We start from the raw sequence: 16,328 nt of genomic DNA on the forward strand, positions 1-16,328 counted from the left end.
AGACTCTTGGCAAGGACTTAACACCATGGCGCGCTAATATACACAGAAAGCATAGTGAGTCCCAAGCCGAAAGTATATCCTGACTTGAAAAAGCTCTTGAAAATGTATATCCTGAAAAAGCTCTGCGATGCATCTAGTTAGCGTATCACAGGTCAGCAGCGGCAGATGCAATTCGAAGGCACCTTGCAGAATTCCCACGGGATGTTTCACGCAAGACAAACAGCAATTTGAAAAAAAAAAGGGCTTTCTGAGTTACAACAGCGCTTTGCTTTTTTGCATGACATTGTCAGCGGTGCAGTGCATCACAATGCAGCTAAGACGTGCTTACAAGAAGGCTGGTTAACTAATTCTCATTAGTTAATTTGTATTTCTAACTTTGACTTTTAGGCGTCTTTTTGCCCAGAGGCTTGACGCCAATGATTTCTAATATCTCCAAATACTTCCACACACATCTTCGTAAGAATTCGCGTATATTTTAGGTCATCGGGCAACAACTAAGCTTTTCCAGCGATCAGCGAAACGTAGACGGCTTGCTATACAGCTACGGTGACAGTCGCACAGTGCTGCACGTATAAACTTGAGGTACCTGTTGCCAGAGGTGACTGGCTGCAAAAGAGGACCACTTTTGCAAAAAACAAGTACTGTTACTGGATGTTATTGGGCTCCCTCCGAGAGTCCTTCGAGGGCGTCCTCCAAAAAAGTATTATTCGTAAATAATACTTTGTGCCAGCAGGCACACTGTCGCAATAAAAATAAACAAACATCCTACCCTGGTTCTTCTCTTTCGCGTAAAGCCTGTTTTCTTCCTCGTTTTCTTGTAGTGAAGTTTATATATCGGCTACGCACAACTGCGTAACACCGATCTGGACAGAAAAAAAAGCAAACAATTGTGAGAAGCAGTAATTTGGTCATGGTGAAGTGTTTATTTTATTTAGATCATACTGTTAGCCTCGTCAAAGGCTGTTACAGGAAAGTGCGAAATTGACAAGCAAGAAGCACAGGAATATACAAATGTAGGTGCAGGAATTTAGGAAAAAAATAAAGAAAAGACATTGCCACCGCAAAACAAGACAGCGTTTTGAGTGTCAAGGCGACAGTATATTCAAGGGAGGATTGATGTTTGAAATAAAAGTGTACAATGCCACAATTGCACGAGGAAAATTGAGGCTAAAAGGAGGTGTTTCTGGCAGATATTCAAACAAGAAAATTTACACTAATGAAAATGATGGGAGAAATAATACATGACAAAGGTCAAGAAGGATGAGTGGTACTTAGACTCGGTAGAAATTCATTTACTGACGGGCTCCTGAATGTATCACTTCTTAGTGAGTTCCATTCCCTGACTGCTTGCGGGAAATAATATCTAAATGTGTCGCGATCGAACCTAAATTCCGTTAAATTTCTATATCTACTGCGTGTGTTTCTTGTTAATTAATGGGATAGGCATTGAACTACGCCTACTTTCAGGGCTCCACTCGAAAGTAGGTAAAGAAACTTCAGGCGTGAAAAACAGCGGCTACTGATAGTGGGAAGACAAGCTTGATGAAGCGATGGTAGGCAAGAATTGTACGTCAAAACGCTCCAATATGCGCAAACGGCCGTGTAAGTACCTAACTAAACGGGTAACGTATTAAATGGTTGGTTACCGATTTTTCTAGTTAGTGTGTCTTCGGTGTGCTCTTGTTAACTGGGCCTTTCAAGGATAGTAATCTGTAACGGTTCTTTTGGCTCTTCTACCATTGGTATACAGTGAGGACTTGTGACGTCATGATTGACAGCTAAACAACCAACCTCACTGGACTGTTCCTGTATTGGAGGCGGATCTGGCCAATGCCGAAGAAGCGAGCGAATGAATCGCGAAAAAGGTCCTCCGCTGAATACGGCGCGAAACGTTATATAGTTCGCTGCAGCCTTCCGCTGAAGCTGTTGCTGTTGGGTGTTCGCTCCCCGGCAAAACAAGAAATTCGAACTGCTTTTTATTACTATTTTAAGCAGGAAACGCTTTCAGGCCCTGTAGTCGGCATAATCAAGTGACCTTAGTCTGGAAACGATGCCGAACCTGAAAGCACCAAGGGAGCCCATGAGCGCTGCCTCTATCAAAGAACACTAGCAAGCGAATCAACAACCAAAGGGTCTAACCAATTTATACGAGTGCGGCAACGGCCATCTATGAGCTCCTTCAATGCGCTACACCTTTCATTCCATTCCATCCTTACTTCTCTCGACGACGAGAGCGACTAGAACAGGCGACGAGGAAATATGCATTAGGCGCCAGAAACCTGCATGGTCTGCTATGATGATCAGAAATGTGAATACAGGATTATTAAAGAGACACTGAAAACAATTCTATCGAATTTTCGTTGTTAGTAAAAATCGATTCTGTGCCTCTTTCTAACTACGTTGGTGTTTGGCCGGCAGCGAAACAGCCATTTGATGCTGAGAAAATTGCATTTAAATCTCCCCGCCACGGGATGCATACTTGTGGCGTCTACGCCAAAAAGTACTTCGTCGAGAAAGGCTAGCCTCTGGGATCCGAGCTAAATCTGTCGTAGTAGCGAAATCGGTCGACAATAACGACAAACGGCTTAATTTTTTTTCTCCGTTTCAAGGTTATTAAGGCTTCGTTTTCAGTGAAAGTAATGTTTTATTCGTTAGATTCAAGTAATCAGTCAACATAGGCAAAGTTCAGTTGAACCTTAGTATCCCTTTAAATTCTCATGACATTGTCACAGATCGGAAACTTTAGTATATGTACCACGTCTTCCAGCAAGGATTGGTTTGGTATACGGGATTTCACACCGCGGTGTTAAACCAAGAGTTACGAGGAAAGCCGTAGAGTATGGCTCGGATGTATTTCGACCAAATGGGGTTCGCTAACGTGCTACGCTGCCTTCGCACAGCACACGGGCGTATTTACATTTCGTATTCACCGAAATATGGCCGCGGTGGCTGGGATACTATCCCGCTACCTTGGACGCAGCAGCAGGACACCAAAAGCGCTGAGCCACAGCGGTAGATGTGACGGAGAACTTTTAGTCATCCTTAAAAATATAGCATGTGAGATAAAAGAGCATGCTTCTCCGGAATATTAATGTCATTGGAACGGAAAGCTTAGCGATTTAAAGTTCCCGGATTGAATGTTTTGTTATTAGCGTTTCTAAGAGAGACGGGACACATGATAAGTGCATAGGACAAGCGCTGTTGTAACAACTGGCGCTCGCTTCGCAAAAGGGGCGTTCTTTTTTATCGTCACATCCGCATGCGATCGAAAAACCAAGACAGATAAATCTAAGTACCACCGCCACCCCATGTCTGAGATGATCATCTCATTATTCCAGAGATTCTCTGCTTATGCATTGATCAGCCTCTTTCCTGGTAAACAACGCTTCTCGTATGTCTCTGAAATTGCGTGTCTGGCTTAACAAGAACTTGCGTGTTTTCTGGGGGCTGGATAAGAACCGCAGCATTTGGAGCAATTAGCCAGAAGTCATAGGACCGATAAGCTATGCTTAGAATCGTTCGCACACCGCGTAACGTACGAACTGGGCCTCTTGAAGGTAGAGGATCCTTGAGTCTCATCATCTCGCCATCGTGGGGTTGCCATGTCAGGATCCTCTCCCCCAATAGTGCTTTCGCATGGCTACACAGGCTTCCAACTCTGGATCTTGAAGTCCCCACAGACTCTTGTGTTCGCTGCGGTGTTCGCGAAATTCTTTCAAGCTTATACCATAGAGTAACAGCACGAAAGAAACGAGGAGACAAGAAATACGACCAGCACTGCGTCATCTTGTGTCCTCTTTGTTTTACCACTGTTTCGTGATGGGTAGTAACCGGTAACAACTCTCGCAGTCGTCAGTCCTACCTCTTCCGAGTACTGCAACGGGCTGCCCATCATCTCTATCATGCATGGTAATGAGCGACTGAGTGACAGACGTATACGCTGTCGCGTCAGAGTAGATCCTACGTAGAACGGCGCGAAAGCGGCCCACCTTCTCTACAGTCGAACGCAACTCAAGACCGAAAAGACAGCTTCACCTCAAAGATTGCCCTCCAGGGAAAGGCATCCATCGATTATCATGACGTTGTGGTTAAAGCGTTAATACGTGGTTGATCACGTGTCAACAGCCAGTTCCTGCAGTGTCAAGCTAGCAGATTCAAGGCGATTAGCAGCGACGTCACGAGAACGGTCGACGCCATTGGCTGGAGGGTCTCCCTTAAAGAGGCATCCGTAACTTTGCTCTTGAGTTGTATCTTAGTATAATATAGGCAGCGCTTTTGACGCGAATTTTAACGCAATTGAATTTAAAGTATCACACAGATTAGATGAAGCACTAGGCAATCAAATTGGAACGAATGCACATCGTCAGTCCCGCTCATACCCAGCAATTATGGGAAAAAGCATTTTGTAGCGATAGCTACATTACGGTAGCATTTCGAGCCTTCAGCGTGGCGGCGCTGCCACCTGGTTGGTAATGTGGTGCGGAGCAGCTCCTGGCGGCACCGTGCCGTGACTGATCACGTGATTCGTCACCATGGAGGAAGAAAAAAAACTAGAAGGAAGCGTGACATGAAGCGCTCAGCCTCTTCAAGCCATCCTCCAATCTTACGCGCCACTGCCGAGGGTCCTTTTGCGCACTGACTCTTGTGAAATAGGCCCTCCACAATTACCGCACTGCCAACCAGATTGGATCGCGGTGCTTTTTAATCTTACGCAACAAAGCGAGAGAGCGAAACCGAAATCCGGCTAAGAGCTACCGCTGCCTTGTCACGTGAGGGCCTCTTTCCCATGATGCTTTCCATTATATTTTTATGACTAGACTTCAAGATTATGACGTCACGCTCCCTCCTAGTTTTTTTTCCTCCATGTTCATCACCTGGTTGGTCCTGCTGCTCCTGCCAGCGGCGCGGCGCGACGGCGAAACTGAGCTGCCACAGCTGTGCGCATGCGCCGTGTCAGTTGGGACGAAGATGAAGGAACGCCCAGCAAAACGGAGGTGCGAAGGAGGGAGTTTGCAGTTCAACTGTGCAAGTTCCGCTTGGCCTGCTGTAGCTATCGCGTCACTGCAGGTTTAACCAGAGCTAAACCACTGCCAATTTTTTTTAGTCACTCCCTGCTTTATCCCTTTCCTTACGGCGCGGTTCAGGTGTCCAACGATATATGAGAGAGATACTGCGCCATTTCCATTCCCCAATACCCAGTTATTATTAAAACGCTTATGAACGCAATTTTTTTTGTATAATAGAAGATTTCGCTATAAGGATCAATATATCCACAAACCACCCTATGGCACTCTTCTATTTTCTGCTACATTATCGTTCATGCGATCGTCAAAAGCGTTCCCCATTGGTTTTCTACAGCACCCTTAACTGTTCAATGCGACCGGCGGAAACATTTGAAAAAAAATTTCGGTACGCATGAGATGAACGGACCATTCATTACTTTCAATATTTCCATAAGAGTGTCGTACTAATTTCTAATTTTCAAAATTTTTGTCCGAAAAATTTATACATTGTTGTTCAACCGTTGCTCAATTTAACGCACTCCCATCAGAGATGATTCACTCATCACTGATGGAAACATTGTAACAACAGCAGAAGGTTCCGCAGCAAATATCAAACGATGGCATTCCTGGCTATTGCTCACTCGTGAGGCCGTTTTCTCATAAAGTTGTGGTCGGCCGCCCGGACACTGACGTGCGTGACAAGTAGGTTGTGCGTTTTAATGCGATAGCTTTAAGGGTAGTGTTCTGCAGAAAATCCAGTGTCGTCGGCTTTGTGAGCGAAAAATCCGCGAAGCCGCAACCTAAGTCACGCTACCTATGGCTTCATCGCAACCTTTCCACTGGACTGTGAGCAAACTGATTATAATGATAGTTCGAGAGAGGTTGTTCGGCAAGAGCAACCTTGGTCGCACAATCCCCACCGGTGGCAGCACCTACCATCGCGGGTCAGTGGCGCATCTCTTAACTGCTGCACCACTGCGCCAGGAGTATTATGAGGACTCCTAGAAATGTATGAATGTACAGTCTGGAATCACCAATTCCGAATGTATGGCCATTAGCTCATTAACGCTGTCGCGTCATACACTTAAGGGGGAACTTTTGTGTCCCCTACATTTTTTTTTTAAGCGAATGCTTTACTGCTATCTTCCGTAGCTTGTTCGGCATATGATTCATATGGGCTTGAACCGGGGATGACCACGTGACATCGCCGAGCCCCAGATCCGCCGGCTCATCAATCTTCAATTTTCTTCGAAAGCAAAGGAAAGGCGCATAACTGGCCCCCTGTAACAGTGGACACCTCAGTCACACTTTAAAGTGGCTTTGAAACACCTACCGACGAGAACACAAGACGCTCAGTCACTGCACTATAGATTGTCATGAGCACTTCAGTCATATAAAAATTAGATGTGGTTTAACTACTGCTGAACCTGGTTAGACAGCGAAAGCTTTGGTGTACCGGGCAAGTAGACGCGGCTTGGCGTCTGTAACGTTGAGTGCGTTCATCACGACGTCTAGGCAGCGCGCCCACACTGCCACCCTGGCAGGAGGCGGTTAAATTAATGGTTGACCGCGAGAGGTTGGTCTCCCAATGAACGCTGCGGCCTATTGCTGCAGTGCCGCTCTCTGCCACAACGTTGTCAGCGTTAATGCATGCAGCTCACGTATATCTCTCACCACCGCCACGTACCTGAAAGCGCGATTGAGGCGTCCACTGACCAAGTAGTAGTAGTAATAGTAAGTGTTTTTTTGTTAAAATTAAAGTAAAAAGGAAGGAAAAGATTTTTGCTAGTCCCGGCATCTGCCATCGATACTGAAGCACCTGAGCTGGGGCAGCGGAAATAAAGAATAGTGGGCAGAATGGGGAAATTAAATGAAAGAGATGAGGGGAAAGGAAGAGACTATAGGGGGAGAAGTAATGTACACAAACTATTTGCGCAATAAGAAATGTGTCCAGGTTGTGCGCGTGGTTAGTTCATGTTGGAGGAATAAAAAAAAACACACAGCACTGTGTTGACTACAACTGGAGTGGGGCGTCCAGTTATTAATCGTTCAAGGTAGAACTCGCGGAGCGTTCGGTCACTGCGTGTAACTACCTGGCGGAGAACAGCCGGGACGTCAAGCCCGTGTGTTCGAAGAATGCACAGATGCCCCGCGCACTGCCCTGCGGCCACAATAGCGTCTTGAGGGAGTCTGGTAGCATGCCCAGCGCCCTATAGGCCGCAAGCATATCACGACGAGCATCGGCAAATGCGGCACAGTGAAGGAGCAGGTGTTCTAGTATTTCCACTGCACCGCATTCGTCACACACATCACTCGTCGCGATTGCGTGATGCTTCCGTCGTTACCGGGCCACACGCAGCCTATGCGCGCGCTTAGGACCATCACATGTTGTGACCGCGTAAGTGCGCGACAGCCGGTGATACTGTCCGTGCGCTCACCTCCTGCGATTCGTGGGTCGGGGTGCTGCTTTCGGAGATTGTCGTGGATGGCCGCACGCACGTCCTCCAGCGCAAGGGGCAGATCGCTAGCAGGTAGTTGATGTGCAGCGGTTCGCGAGGTAGTCAGCTTCTTCGTTGCCAGCGATGCCGCAGTGACCGGGCACCCACTGTGCACGCACGGCGCATCCTCTCTGCGCGAAGCGCTCGATGCGCGAGCGAATTTCCCGCACTAGTGGTGTACCGCGGCCATTAGATTGCAGGCGGCTGAGGGCGGCGCGGGAGTCGCACAGCAGAGCACTCCCGGGCATGGGAGGGCAGAGGGTGAGCAGCAGGTCCAGCCCGAGCCGGATTCCCATCAACTCCGCCATGGTGGGGGAGCCCAGGAAGGTTGCGTGTTGCTGGCTGTACAGTCGCAGGGCGGGAATGGCAGCCGCCGCTGCAAGGGAGCAGCTGTCACGGGCCACTGAGCCGTCGGTGTAAACGAGGAGATGGTCCTGGAGTTCCTCCTGTATGACGGCTCTGGCCAGCTGCAAAACCGATTTTCATTTTCTTGACCCGCCGCGGTGGCTCAGTGGTTAGAGCTCTCGGCTACTGATACGCAGTTCCCGGGATCGAACCCGACCGCTACGGCTGCGTTTTTATGGAGGCAAAATGCAAAGGCGCCCGTATGCTGCGCGATGTCAATGCACGTTAAAGAAACCCAGGTGGTCGAAATTATTCCGGAGCCCTCCACTACGGCACCTCTTTCTTCCTTTCTTCTTTCACTCCCTCCTTTATCCCTTCCCTTAAGGCGCGGTTCAGGTGTCCAACGGTATATGAGACACATACTGCGCCATTTCCTTTCCCCAAAAAACAATTATTATTAATATTTCATTTTTTGGGAGAGCTTCACTACGGCACCTCTTTCTTGCTTTCTTCTTTCTCTCACTCCTTGATCCCTTCTTTATGTCGCGGTTCGGGTGTCCACCTACTTATGTGAGACCATTACTGCACCATTTCCATTCCTCTGCACCTACCCAAGAACACGTCGAACGAAAAGTTGCTCCAGCTAGGCATCAGCAACGCCTTCAGCGAGCTCGCCGAAGCTCTGCTGGGAACGCAAACCATGAGACTCAGAGGCACCCCTACGGGACGAGCGCTCCTAAGAAGGTTGGGTCGGGACACGAGCGGACTAGTAGACAGATACGCGGACGTTCCGGACCACCTTAGGAAAACCATTACGTGGGCCACTGCCGAAAAACATGGACCCCAATCTTCACGAAAACAGACGAAAAGCGAGGGCCGAGTACGTAGAAAGAACGCTAGCCGAGTTAGACAACACCGTATACACGGAAGCTGCCATATATCTGCGCGAGAGAGAACGCGTAGCCGCGACGGTAGTGGTAAACAAGGAAGGAAACATGATCACGTGTGCCACGGCAAAGGTCGCCGGCATAGCGGAGGCCGTAGAGATTGCCGTTGCGCTGGCGGCAGCAGACGGCTACAGAACGGAGACGTGCAGGAACTACACGAGGGGCAGGATCAGCAGAACAGCCCTTAGAATACTCAGCGGGGTAACCTCTGCCGAGGAGGAACCCAGGCATAACTTATTCTGGATCCCGGGCCACGCGGGCATAGGGGGGAACGAAAGGGCAGACAGCCCAGCTCGAGGTAACGCGTTCCGAGCAGGGCAATCAAATGCTCCGGAGCTCCGCCTACAGGCTTGCGAGGGGGGATACGCAGAGACCTTTAACTAGCATAGGGGAGCTAGAATTAGATATCCACCACCACACAAAGCCCTAACAAAGGAGGAAGCGACCGGCTGGCGCAGATTACAGATCAACTCCTTTCCTAACCTACACTTACTTAATAAGATGTTACCGACACAATACAGAGCCACCTGCCCTTGGTGCGATGCCACACGTACACTTTACCATATCACGTGGGAGTGCGAACGCAACAAAGCATTCCACCAACACGAACACCCGAGTGCGGAGCAATGGGAGAGTCGGCTCACCAGCGGCGAGCTCACGACCCAAAGGGTCTTAGTGCAGCACGCGAATGATGCAGCACGACTCAGTGGAGCCTTGGAATAGGGGCCCACCCTTGCTGATGAGAAGCCTCAAGTCGCCAGCGCCATTGAGACGACGGAGACTTCATAACCGCGAAACCCTTGAAAGATCCAATAACGTTTTCACTCACTCACTCCTCGAAAACCAATTTTGAATTTACAATTTTCTGTGGTGCATCGGGTAAGTAGACGCGTCTCGGGTGTCTGTAACGTTGAGTGCGTTCCGCACATTCCATAGGCAGCGCGCCCACCCTGCCACACTGGCAGGTGGCAGTTTCATTAATGGTTGATTCCGAGAGGTTGATCCCCAAATGAACGCTGAGGCCTATTGCTGCAGTGCGCGTGTCTGCCATAACGTGTTCGCTGCTAATGCATGCAGCCCACATCACACTCACCACTGCCACGTACCTTAAAGCACGATTGTGGCGTCAACTGAGCAAGGGAGCCAGTCATGAGCACTTCCTTCCCCCAAATTCATTGGAACCTAGAACGCTGTCAACGCCAACGTCAAGGAGCACAATGAACGCCAACGGCCTACAGAAACAGACCAGCGCTCGGTTTCGGCGGCGGCTGATTGTCGTCATAGCTGTCAGGTGGTTTCTCCTCAGTTCAAGCTCAAACTCGCACACGACGAAGGCGCTACGGAGCGGGTGGGGCGCTTTCGCTTAAAAAAATAATGCCGCCACCGTGTGAAAGACGAAGTAATGAGCGCCAGCTGCTTGGTTTACTAGAATTTATATGAATAAGATTAAAGCGAGGTACCTCCATGGAATTACGAACTTTACGTTTCAATAAATTACCATTATTTGCTAACATCTTCGACATATAAGTGAAGTCACCAATCAATCACCAAATGGATATATCAGTGACATCACCAATCAATCACCAATTCGATACGCTAATGACGTCAGCAATCAATCACCGATTGGGTTGCTATATCGATTTACTATGGGGGCCGCCATCCTGAATAGCTCCGACAGAAAATTTCACGCCGAAGGGAGGCGGTAGCAGATTGCAAGAAGTCGAGAAACGTGACGAGTAAGAGCTAACGCTATTAAAAAATGACAAGCACAAGCAAGGTCTACCTTGAACGATTAATAACTGGACGCCCCACTCCAGTTGTAGCCAACAGTGCTGTGCGCGTGTGTGATTTAATTCCTCTACAATGAACTAATCACGCGCACAACCTGGACACATGTCCTATTGTGTAAATAGTTTGTACATATTACTTCTCCCCCTATCCTCTCTTCCTGTCCCCTCACCTCTTTCATTTCATTTCTCCAGTGCGCCTGCTATCCTTTATTTCCGCTGCCCTAGCTCAGGTGCTTCAGTATCGATGGCAGATGCCGCGGCTAGCAAAAATATTTTCCTTCCTTTTTACTATCTTAATAAACCACTAAAACCACAAGCCAGGTCAAGGTATTCCCAGGAAAATCGCTATATTTTCAAAGACCGGCTACCGTTACCATTAGTCTCAAATGTGGGTGGACACCGGAAACGCGCAGTGAGGGAAGGGATAAAGGAGGGAGTGAACGAAGAAAGGAAGAGAAAGGTGCCGTAGTGGAGGTCTCCGGTATAATTTCGACCACCTGGGTATCTTGACATGCACTGACATCGCAAATCACACGGGTGCGCTTTGCGTTTCGCCTCCATAGAAACGCGGCCGGGTTCCGACTAGGGTACTCCGGCCTAGTAGCCGCCGCGGCGGAGCATAAAGCGCTTATTATCAACAAGTCATCGAGTGGCGATTATCAACAACACGAGTTGGACAAAACGCCCGCCGCGGTGGCTCAGTGGCTAGTGGGCTCGGCTACTGATCCGAAGTTCCGACCGCGACGGCTGCGTTTTTATGGAGGCTAAACGCTAAGCCGCCAGTGTTCTGTGCGATGTCAGCATACATTAAATATCCCCAGGTGGTCGAAATTATTCCGGAGCCCTCCACTACGGCACTTCCTTTCTTTCACTCCCTCCTTTATACCTTCCCTTACGGCGCGGTTCAGGGGCCCAACGATGTACGAGACAGATACTGCGCCATTTCCTCCCCCCCCCCCCCAAAAGCCAATTATTATTATTATTAAAACACCCGACACGATTCCCACCACGCCTGATGGTCCAGTGCTATGTGTCTTGGCAAGTGACTAAATTTCATGAATTTGCCGAGAGACAGCGGCTGGGCTGAATGAAGGCTGTAATACGTTGAGCGCGACTGCCTGCGGTCATACAGAGATATCCTGCAGCATTACAGAGTGGAGCGAGCAAGGGACCCGCCGGCCGTGAGATATTCAATAATTTCCGTCTAAAATGCCAATTTTTCTCGCAAACCAAGATCTCCACTACGGCACCTCTTTCTTCCTTTCACTCCCTCCTTTATAACTTCCCTTACGGCGTGGTTCGGGTGTCCACCGGAATATGTGAGAAAGTTACTGCGCCATTTCCTTTCCTCAAAAACCAATTCCTTCCTCTCGCAAGCCAAACCGCGCTGTCTCGGCGCGCGTCTGTGCGACGACAGGACGCATGTCACACGAGTATTTTTTGGTTGTTGTTTTTGGTGGGCCAATAGCACGCGAGCATGATCACGTGACGCTCGCCCACGCATTAAGCCGATCCGCGAAGGGAGCAGAGAGCGAGAAGACACCAATCTGTCAAGTTCCCTGGTGCGACAGCCGGCTCTTCGTCAGCTCAGGTCAGGTTCCCTGGTGCGACAGCCGGCTCTTCGTCAGCTCAGGTCAGGTGCGTATTGTTATTTGCTGCTTCGCAATAGTTTCCCGTGCTTTTATTTCACATGCATCTCTCTGGACAATATTTATAAGTTCCTGGTGTGTTGACGAATTTGGCAACCAGTTTTTTTCCCTAATGATTTGAGTCTGTCGCTAGGCCTAGTGGTGCGTTTCACCCGAGGTGTACCAAGTAATTATGCTCCTTCGCAATTTCGATCTCGATTTTTGCTCAGTCACGATGTATTTCCTCGGTATTGGTAAAGCCATATCGATTCCGCGCGTCAGACGTTCTTTTCGAAGGATTTATACGGGCGAAACGGGCTTCTGAATTTCCGGAAGCGTTGCAGAATGCGTTGAGACGCGACTTCGAAAAATGAATTGCACGAGAAAGTGGGTCAATAGCGGATGTTTTAGGAGAAGATATGGCCTCCAATTATTGCGGAAATGCATTTTGCAGTTCCACAATCTTTCCAAAGAGTCGGAATTTTCGTTGATCTTGATGGAGAATGCTTTCAGACCTGCTAAGACTGAGCGTTCGAAAAGTGCACGGAGCCCAAGGGTTGTTGTGGGCATGCTTGCTTAAACGCCGCATTTCTTTGCGTTATCGAGTCGTTATTAAACCTCGCTGTCTGCTTATTGTCACGACGCAGTAACTGAGATGTACGTACATCTTGCCGCTTGCGTACAAATGTCTTTGTTTCTGTGCCTATGTTTCTGTGCCTATCAGCTGGGAGAAGTTACTAGAACGAACGCTTGTCAGAAAAAAAAGGGCAGTGCTGGCGGTACATAAAGAAATAGTTGTAGTGCGGGAACTTACGCCGTGTAAGATTAAGCTGTATTAGAGTTCTGCTTAGCGTTATGCGGTTTTCAGACTAACGTTCGAGCGACGCGCTGACATTTGCTGGCCTTGACAAAAAGAAAAATAAAACCCGTGGACAGCTGTGAATAAGAACGCGCTGATAGCTGGCGTTTGACAAAAATTGGGGATGTCTTCTTGGAATACTTTGCTTAATTTCGTGCCCATTTCGAATTTTGAACAGCAAGCTCCTCCGACTGCCAGGAGCGAAGGAAACTGCGACTCAATTTAGCGTTTCCTAAATTTTATAGGCTTTCACAACTTTTTGCTATGTATGATCTTGGTCGTTTTATGGCCGAAAGCTGCGTTGTGCATTGACTGGATCGGGATCCGATTTGGCGCTGTTGCGTTCGAGTACTGCGCGCGCTATATCCCCCTCGAACGCTGCGTGCCCTTGGCTGGTTGTGCCGGTTTAAGGCAGTGGCGTTAAGGAGCTCGTTTCGCAGGAAAGTCGACGTTGTTGACCGTTGGCGTTGTTACACGAAACACGACAGTCTCCAAATAAAAATTTTTTAGCGCACTTAAGTCTGCTTACGCGCAGATAATGCGAACGCATGGAACTTTCTACAACGCGAGTTTTTCCACGGCGGCAGTAGATGTTGTGTGTTAATTTTTTTTTATTTTTTGCGATTTCTAATTTTTATTTATTTTTTATTTATTTCTTGTCAATGTCCTTTTATTTCTATTTGTTTTTACTTTTCATTCATGTTTTAATGTTTTTGCTTTTTATTCTGTTTTATTTTGCTGACGCCATGAGTTTGATTGACAGCTATAGTGTGGCACGTTTCTGCGAACATCCCGGCTGGCGAGACATGAGCCTATAAAAGCTGTCGCCTTAAAAAATCGCGTAGACGCTGGGTATGGAACCAAGGTCTCTCAGATTGCGAGGTGAGTACGCGCTACGAAGGCTCGTTGGTTCTAACTGATTTGAAGGCGGACTTAGTGAATGCGTTGTGATCTCTGACTTCGTGAAGTGTCTTTCTGTACTGATGCGCACATGGGTAATTATGAGTGTGCAAATTTTGAAACGGGACCCCATAAAAATCGCGTTCTGCTTTGTAATGCATTTCAATGTACTGTCGTGAGCTGTTTGAACGCAGCGCAATCTATGTTATGGAGATGAAGTAAATGCGAATAGCTTCCACTCAGGTACAATGACCGTGTTGGGTTTGGGTTTATGGAGTTCGGCGTTCCAAAGCGATTAGGGCTATGAGGGACGCCGTAGTGGAGGGCTTCTGTAATTTCGCCGATCTGGGGTTCATTAATGTGAACTGGCATCGCATAGGGGTTGTGCATTTAAATTTAGGGAACCAGCCGACGAAATCTGAAGAAGTCAACTGGTCCGAACTCTGTGCCCGGTGGTAACATGACGGCTCCGCCCCTGCGCGCGGCAGCGTGGGTGCTACAGATTGCGACCTTTTCTGGCTTTGCAGATGGGCAGGCAGCGGTGGCCGCACCTATGTGCGTCATGTTTTGTGCGGGTGGCAACCATTGCGATGTCGTGGTGCTCGCACCACCCGAGCGCCCGGTATGTAGTATGCGTCCTTGTGTTCTTGTGTTCAACGATTGCGACGCCAGCCGGGACGCAGGCCTCCATTACAGCCTTTCTTTCACTGCAAACTTCCTCCCTTCCCTGACGGCATGGTTGAGGTGTCCACTGATATATGAGGCAGTTTCTGCACCTTTCCTTTCCTCTGAAATCTCAAGGGAGATGCACAACGGCCAATTCAGACAGCAGCGTCACTGCAGCCCATTCGCGACCTCTTTGGGCGGCGGATGGGCTTTCTTCAGAGGCCTGCTAGAAACGCCGAGCCATTTGTTTCATGGGCAAGGCGTTGCGCCGAACGGGCGATGGCGTTCCGTGGACTCCTTGGCAGCGCTGCGACGCACTGTCGGGTCCGCCCTTAAAGCCGACGCTTAGGCGTCCTGCAATGTTTTGTGCCGCATTGCTATCTTTGTTTCTCACTATTTCGCGAGTCTGTAATCTTCAATGCAGTTGTACGTTATGCCTATGTAAGCCCGGAATGTATGGGGCGTTTGTGCGTTCTACTTTGCTATAGCGTAGACGCTCCTGGACACCCGATAGTTGCGGAGGTTTCCTATTTATCGTTTTTTCTTGTTGTCTGTGTGCGCTCCGGAATATTCCTTAAAACTTTCTTTGGGCATTGACAGGTCAGTCGATGCTTTTATTTCGTATGCTGCATTAACTTAATTCGGCTACCTCGTTATAACAGACGTGGTCGGTCCTCTGTCGCTGGCGTTCTTTCGCTCGAAGAAGGCTCTCCTGCCGAGTTATCCGCTACTCAGTTACGCGATCACGTGGTCACCGACTGCATGCACCCCGAGCCTTGCTGTTCGTGCAGCTTTGTCGTGAGATGCTTCCGCGCGCTTGAAACGCCTCTTGGACGCTATACGTAGCTGCGAGCTGCTTGCAGCGTTCATGGATCTCGGGCGTGTTTCATGTGAGGCGAAAAGGAATATCTGCACAGGAACGCCCTCGTGTACTTGAGATATCGGTGCGCTGTTGAGACCCACATCTCTTGGTGGAAATTAGGAGCAGCCGTCGAACCAGACACGCATAAATGCGCAGTCTACTCCATCCCGTCGTAATTGGCAGGAAGAATATCCGCCGAGACGATTAGCCTCGCAGTGCATTTCAGTGATTGCATGGATGCCTATATATTTTGGCTGGTGGAACAAAAATGTTTAGTATAGCGTGGCGGGTGACTGTCTGATCCTTGATGCGAAGAGTTCTGGTAGTACCAAGCGGTTGTGGATCTTAGTGTTTGACGTAGCAGTTGAGGTATACTCGTTCGGGAAGCGCTCATCGGGATTTGCAGCCGTGTTTTCGATGCTAACGGGTCCTGCTCACTTTTTGTAGGTGATCCACGCACTTTCCCGCTTCGTTCGAGCATCACCACCATTCAAGAGCGGGTGCTCGGCGCCTACCTGAGGCACGCTCCTGCTGATTTCCAGTCATCGGCAATACTCGGCGGCCTCGTGCCGCTGTTACTATCGCCTACGCCTACCTGCGCAAGGAACCGTCATCATCCACTGCGCAGAAGACGCCATCAGCAACGACTGCAGCGCCCCTGGACACCCTACAAGTACCCTTGAAGACAAGCGCTCATCGGGATTTGCAGCCGTGTTTTCGATCCTAACGGGTCCTGCTCACACTTTGTAGGTGAGTGTGCCTGCCTTGCGAACATTTCTTTTCTGTTACTGGCTGCAAACCCCACGTGTGCATTGTTGACTGGGGCATGG

General features: G+C 48.9%; 2 protein-coding genes across 3 annotated transcripts in view; one reads left to right on the forward strand and one right to left on the reverse strand.

The window, feature by feature from the left end:
• Positions 1-816: 816 nt before the first annotated feature.
• Positions 817-16,328, reverse strand: part of LOC144115374 (uncharacterized) — a 37,635-nt gene continuing 22,123 nt past the window's right edge. Inside the window, exon 3 of the mRNA XM_077649738.1 lies at positions 817-7,968. Within this exon, the coding sequence (XP_077505864.1) occupies positions 7,528-7,968 (441 nt within the window). The 3' untranslated portion in view covers positions 817-7,527. The remainder of the gene's footprint in view (positions 7,969-16,328) is intronic.
• Positions 11,537-16,328, forward strand: part of LOC144115367 (piwi-like protein 1) — a 42,509-nt gene continuing 37,717 nt past the window's right edge. Inside the window, exons 1-2 of one of the 2 annotated variants that reach the window (XM_077649722.1) lie at positions 11,537-12,221; positions 15,946-16,248. The gene's annotated coding sequence lies outside the window, so the exon portion shown is untranslated. The other variant, XM_077649723.1, reaches the window with a different exon arrangement.

The sequence above is a fragment of the Amblyomma americanum genome, chromosome 1 (assembly GCF_052857255.1).
Source record: "Amblyomma americanum isolate KBUSLIRL-KWMA chromosome 1, ASM5285725v1, whole genome shotgun sequence".
Lineage (NCBI taxonomy): Eukaryota > Metazoa > Arthropoda > Arachnida > Ixodida > Ixodidae > Amblyomma > Amblyomma americanum.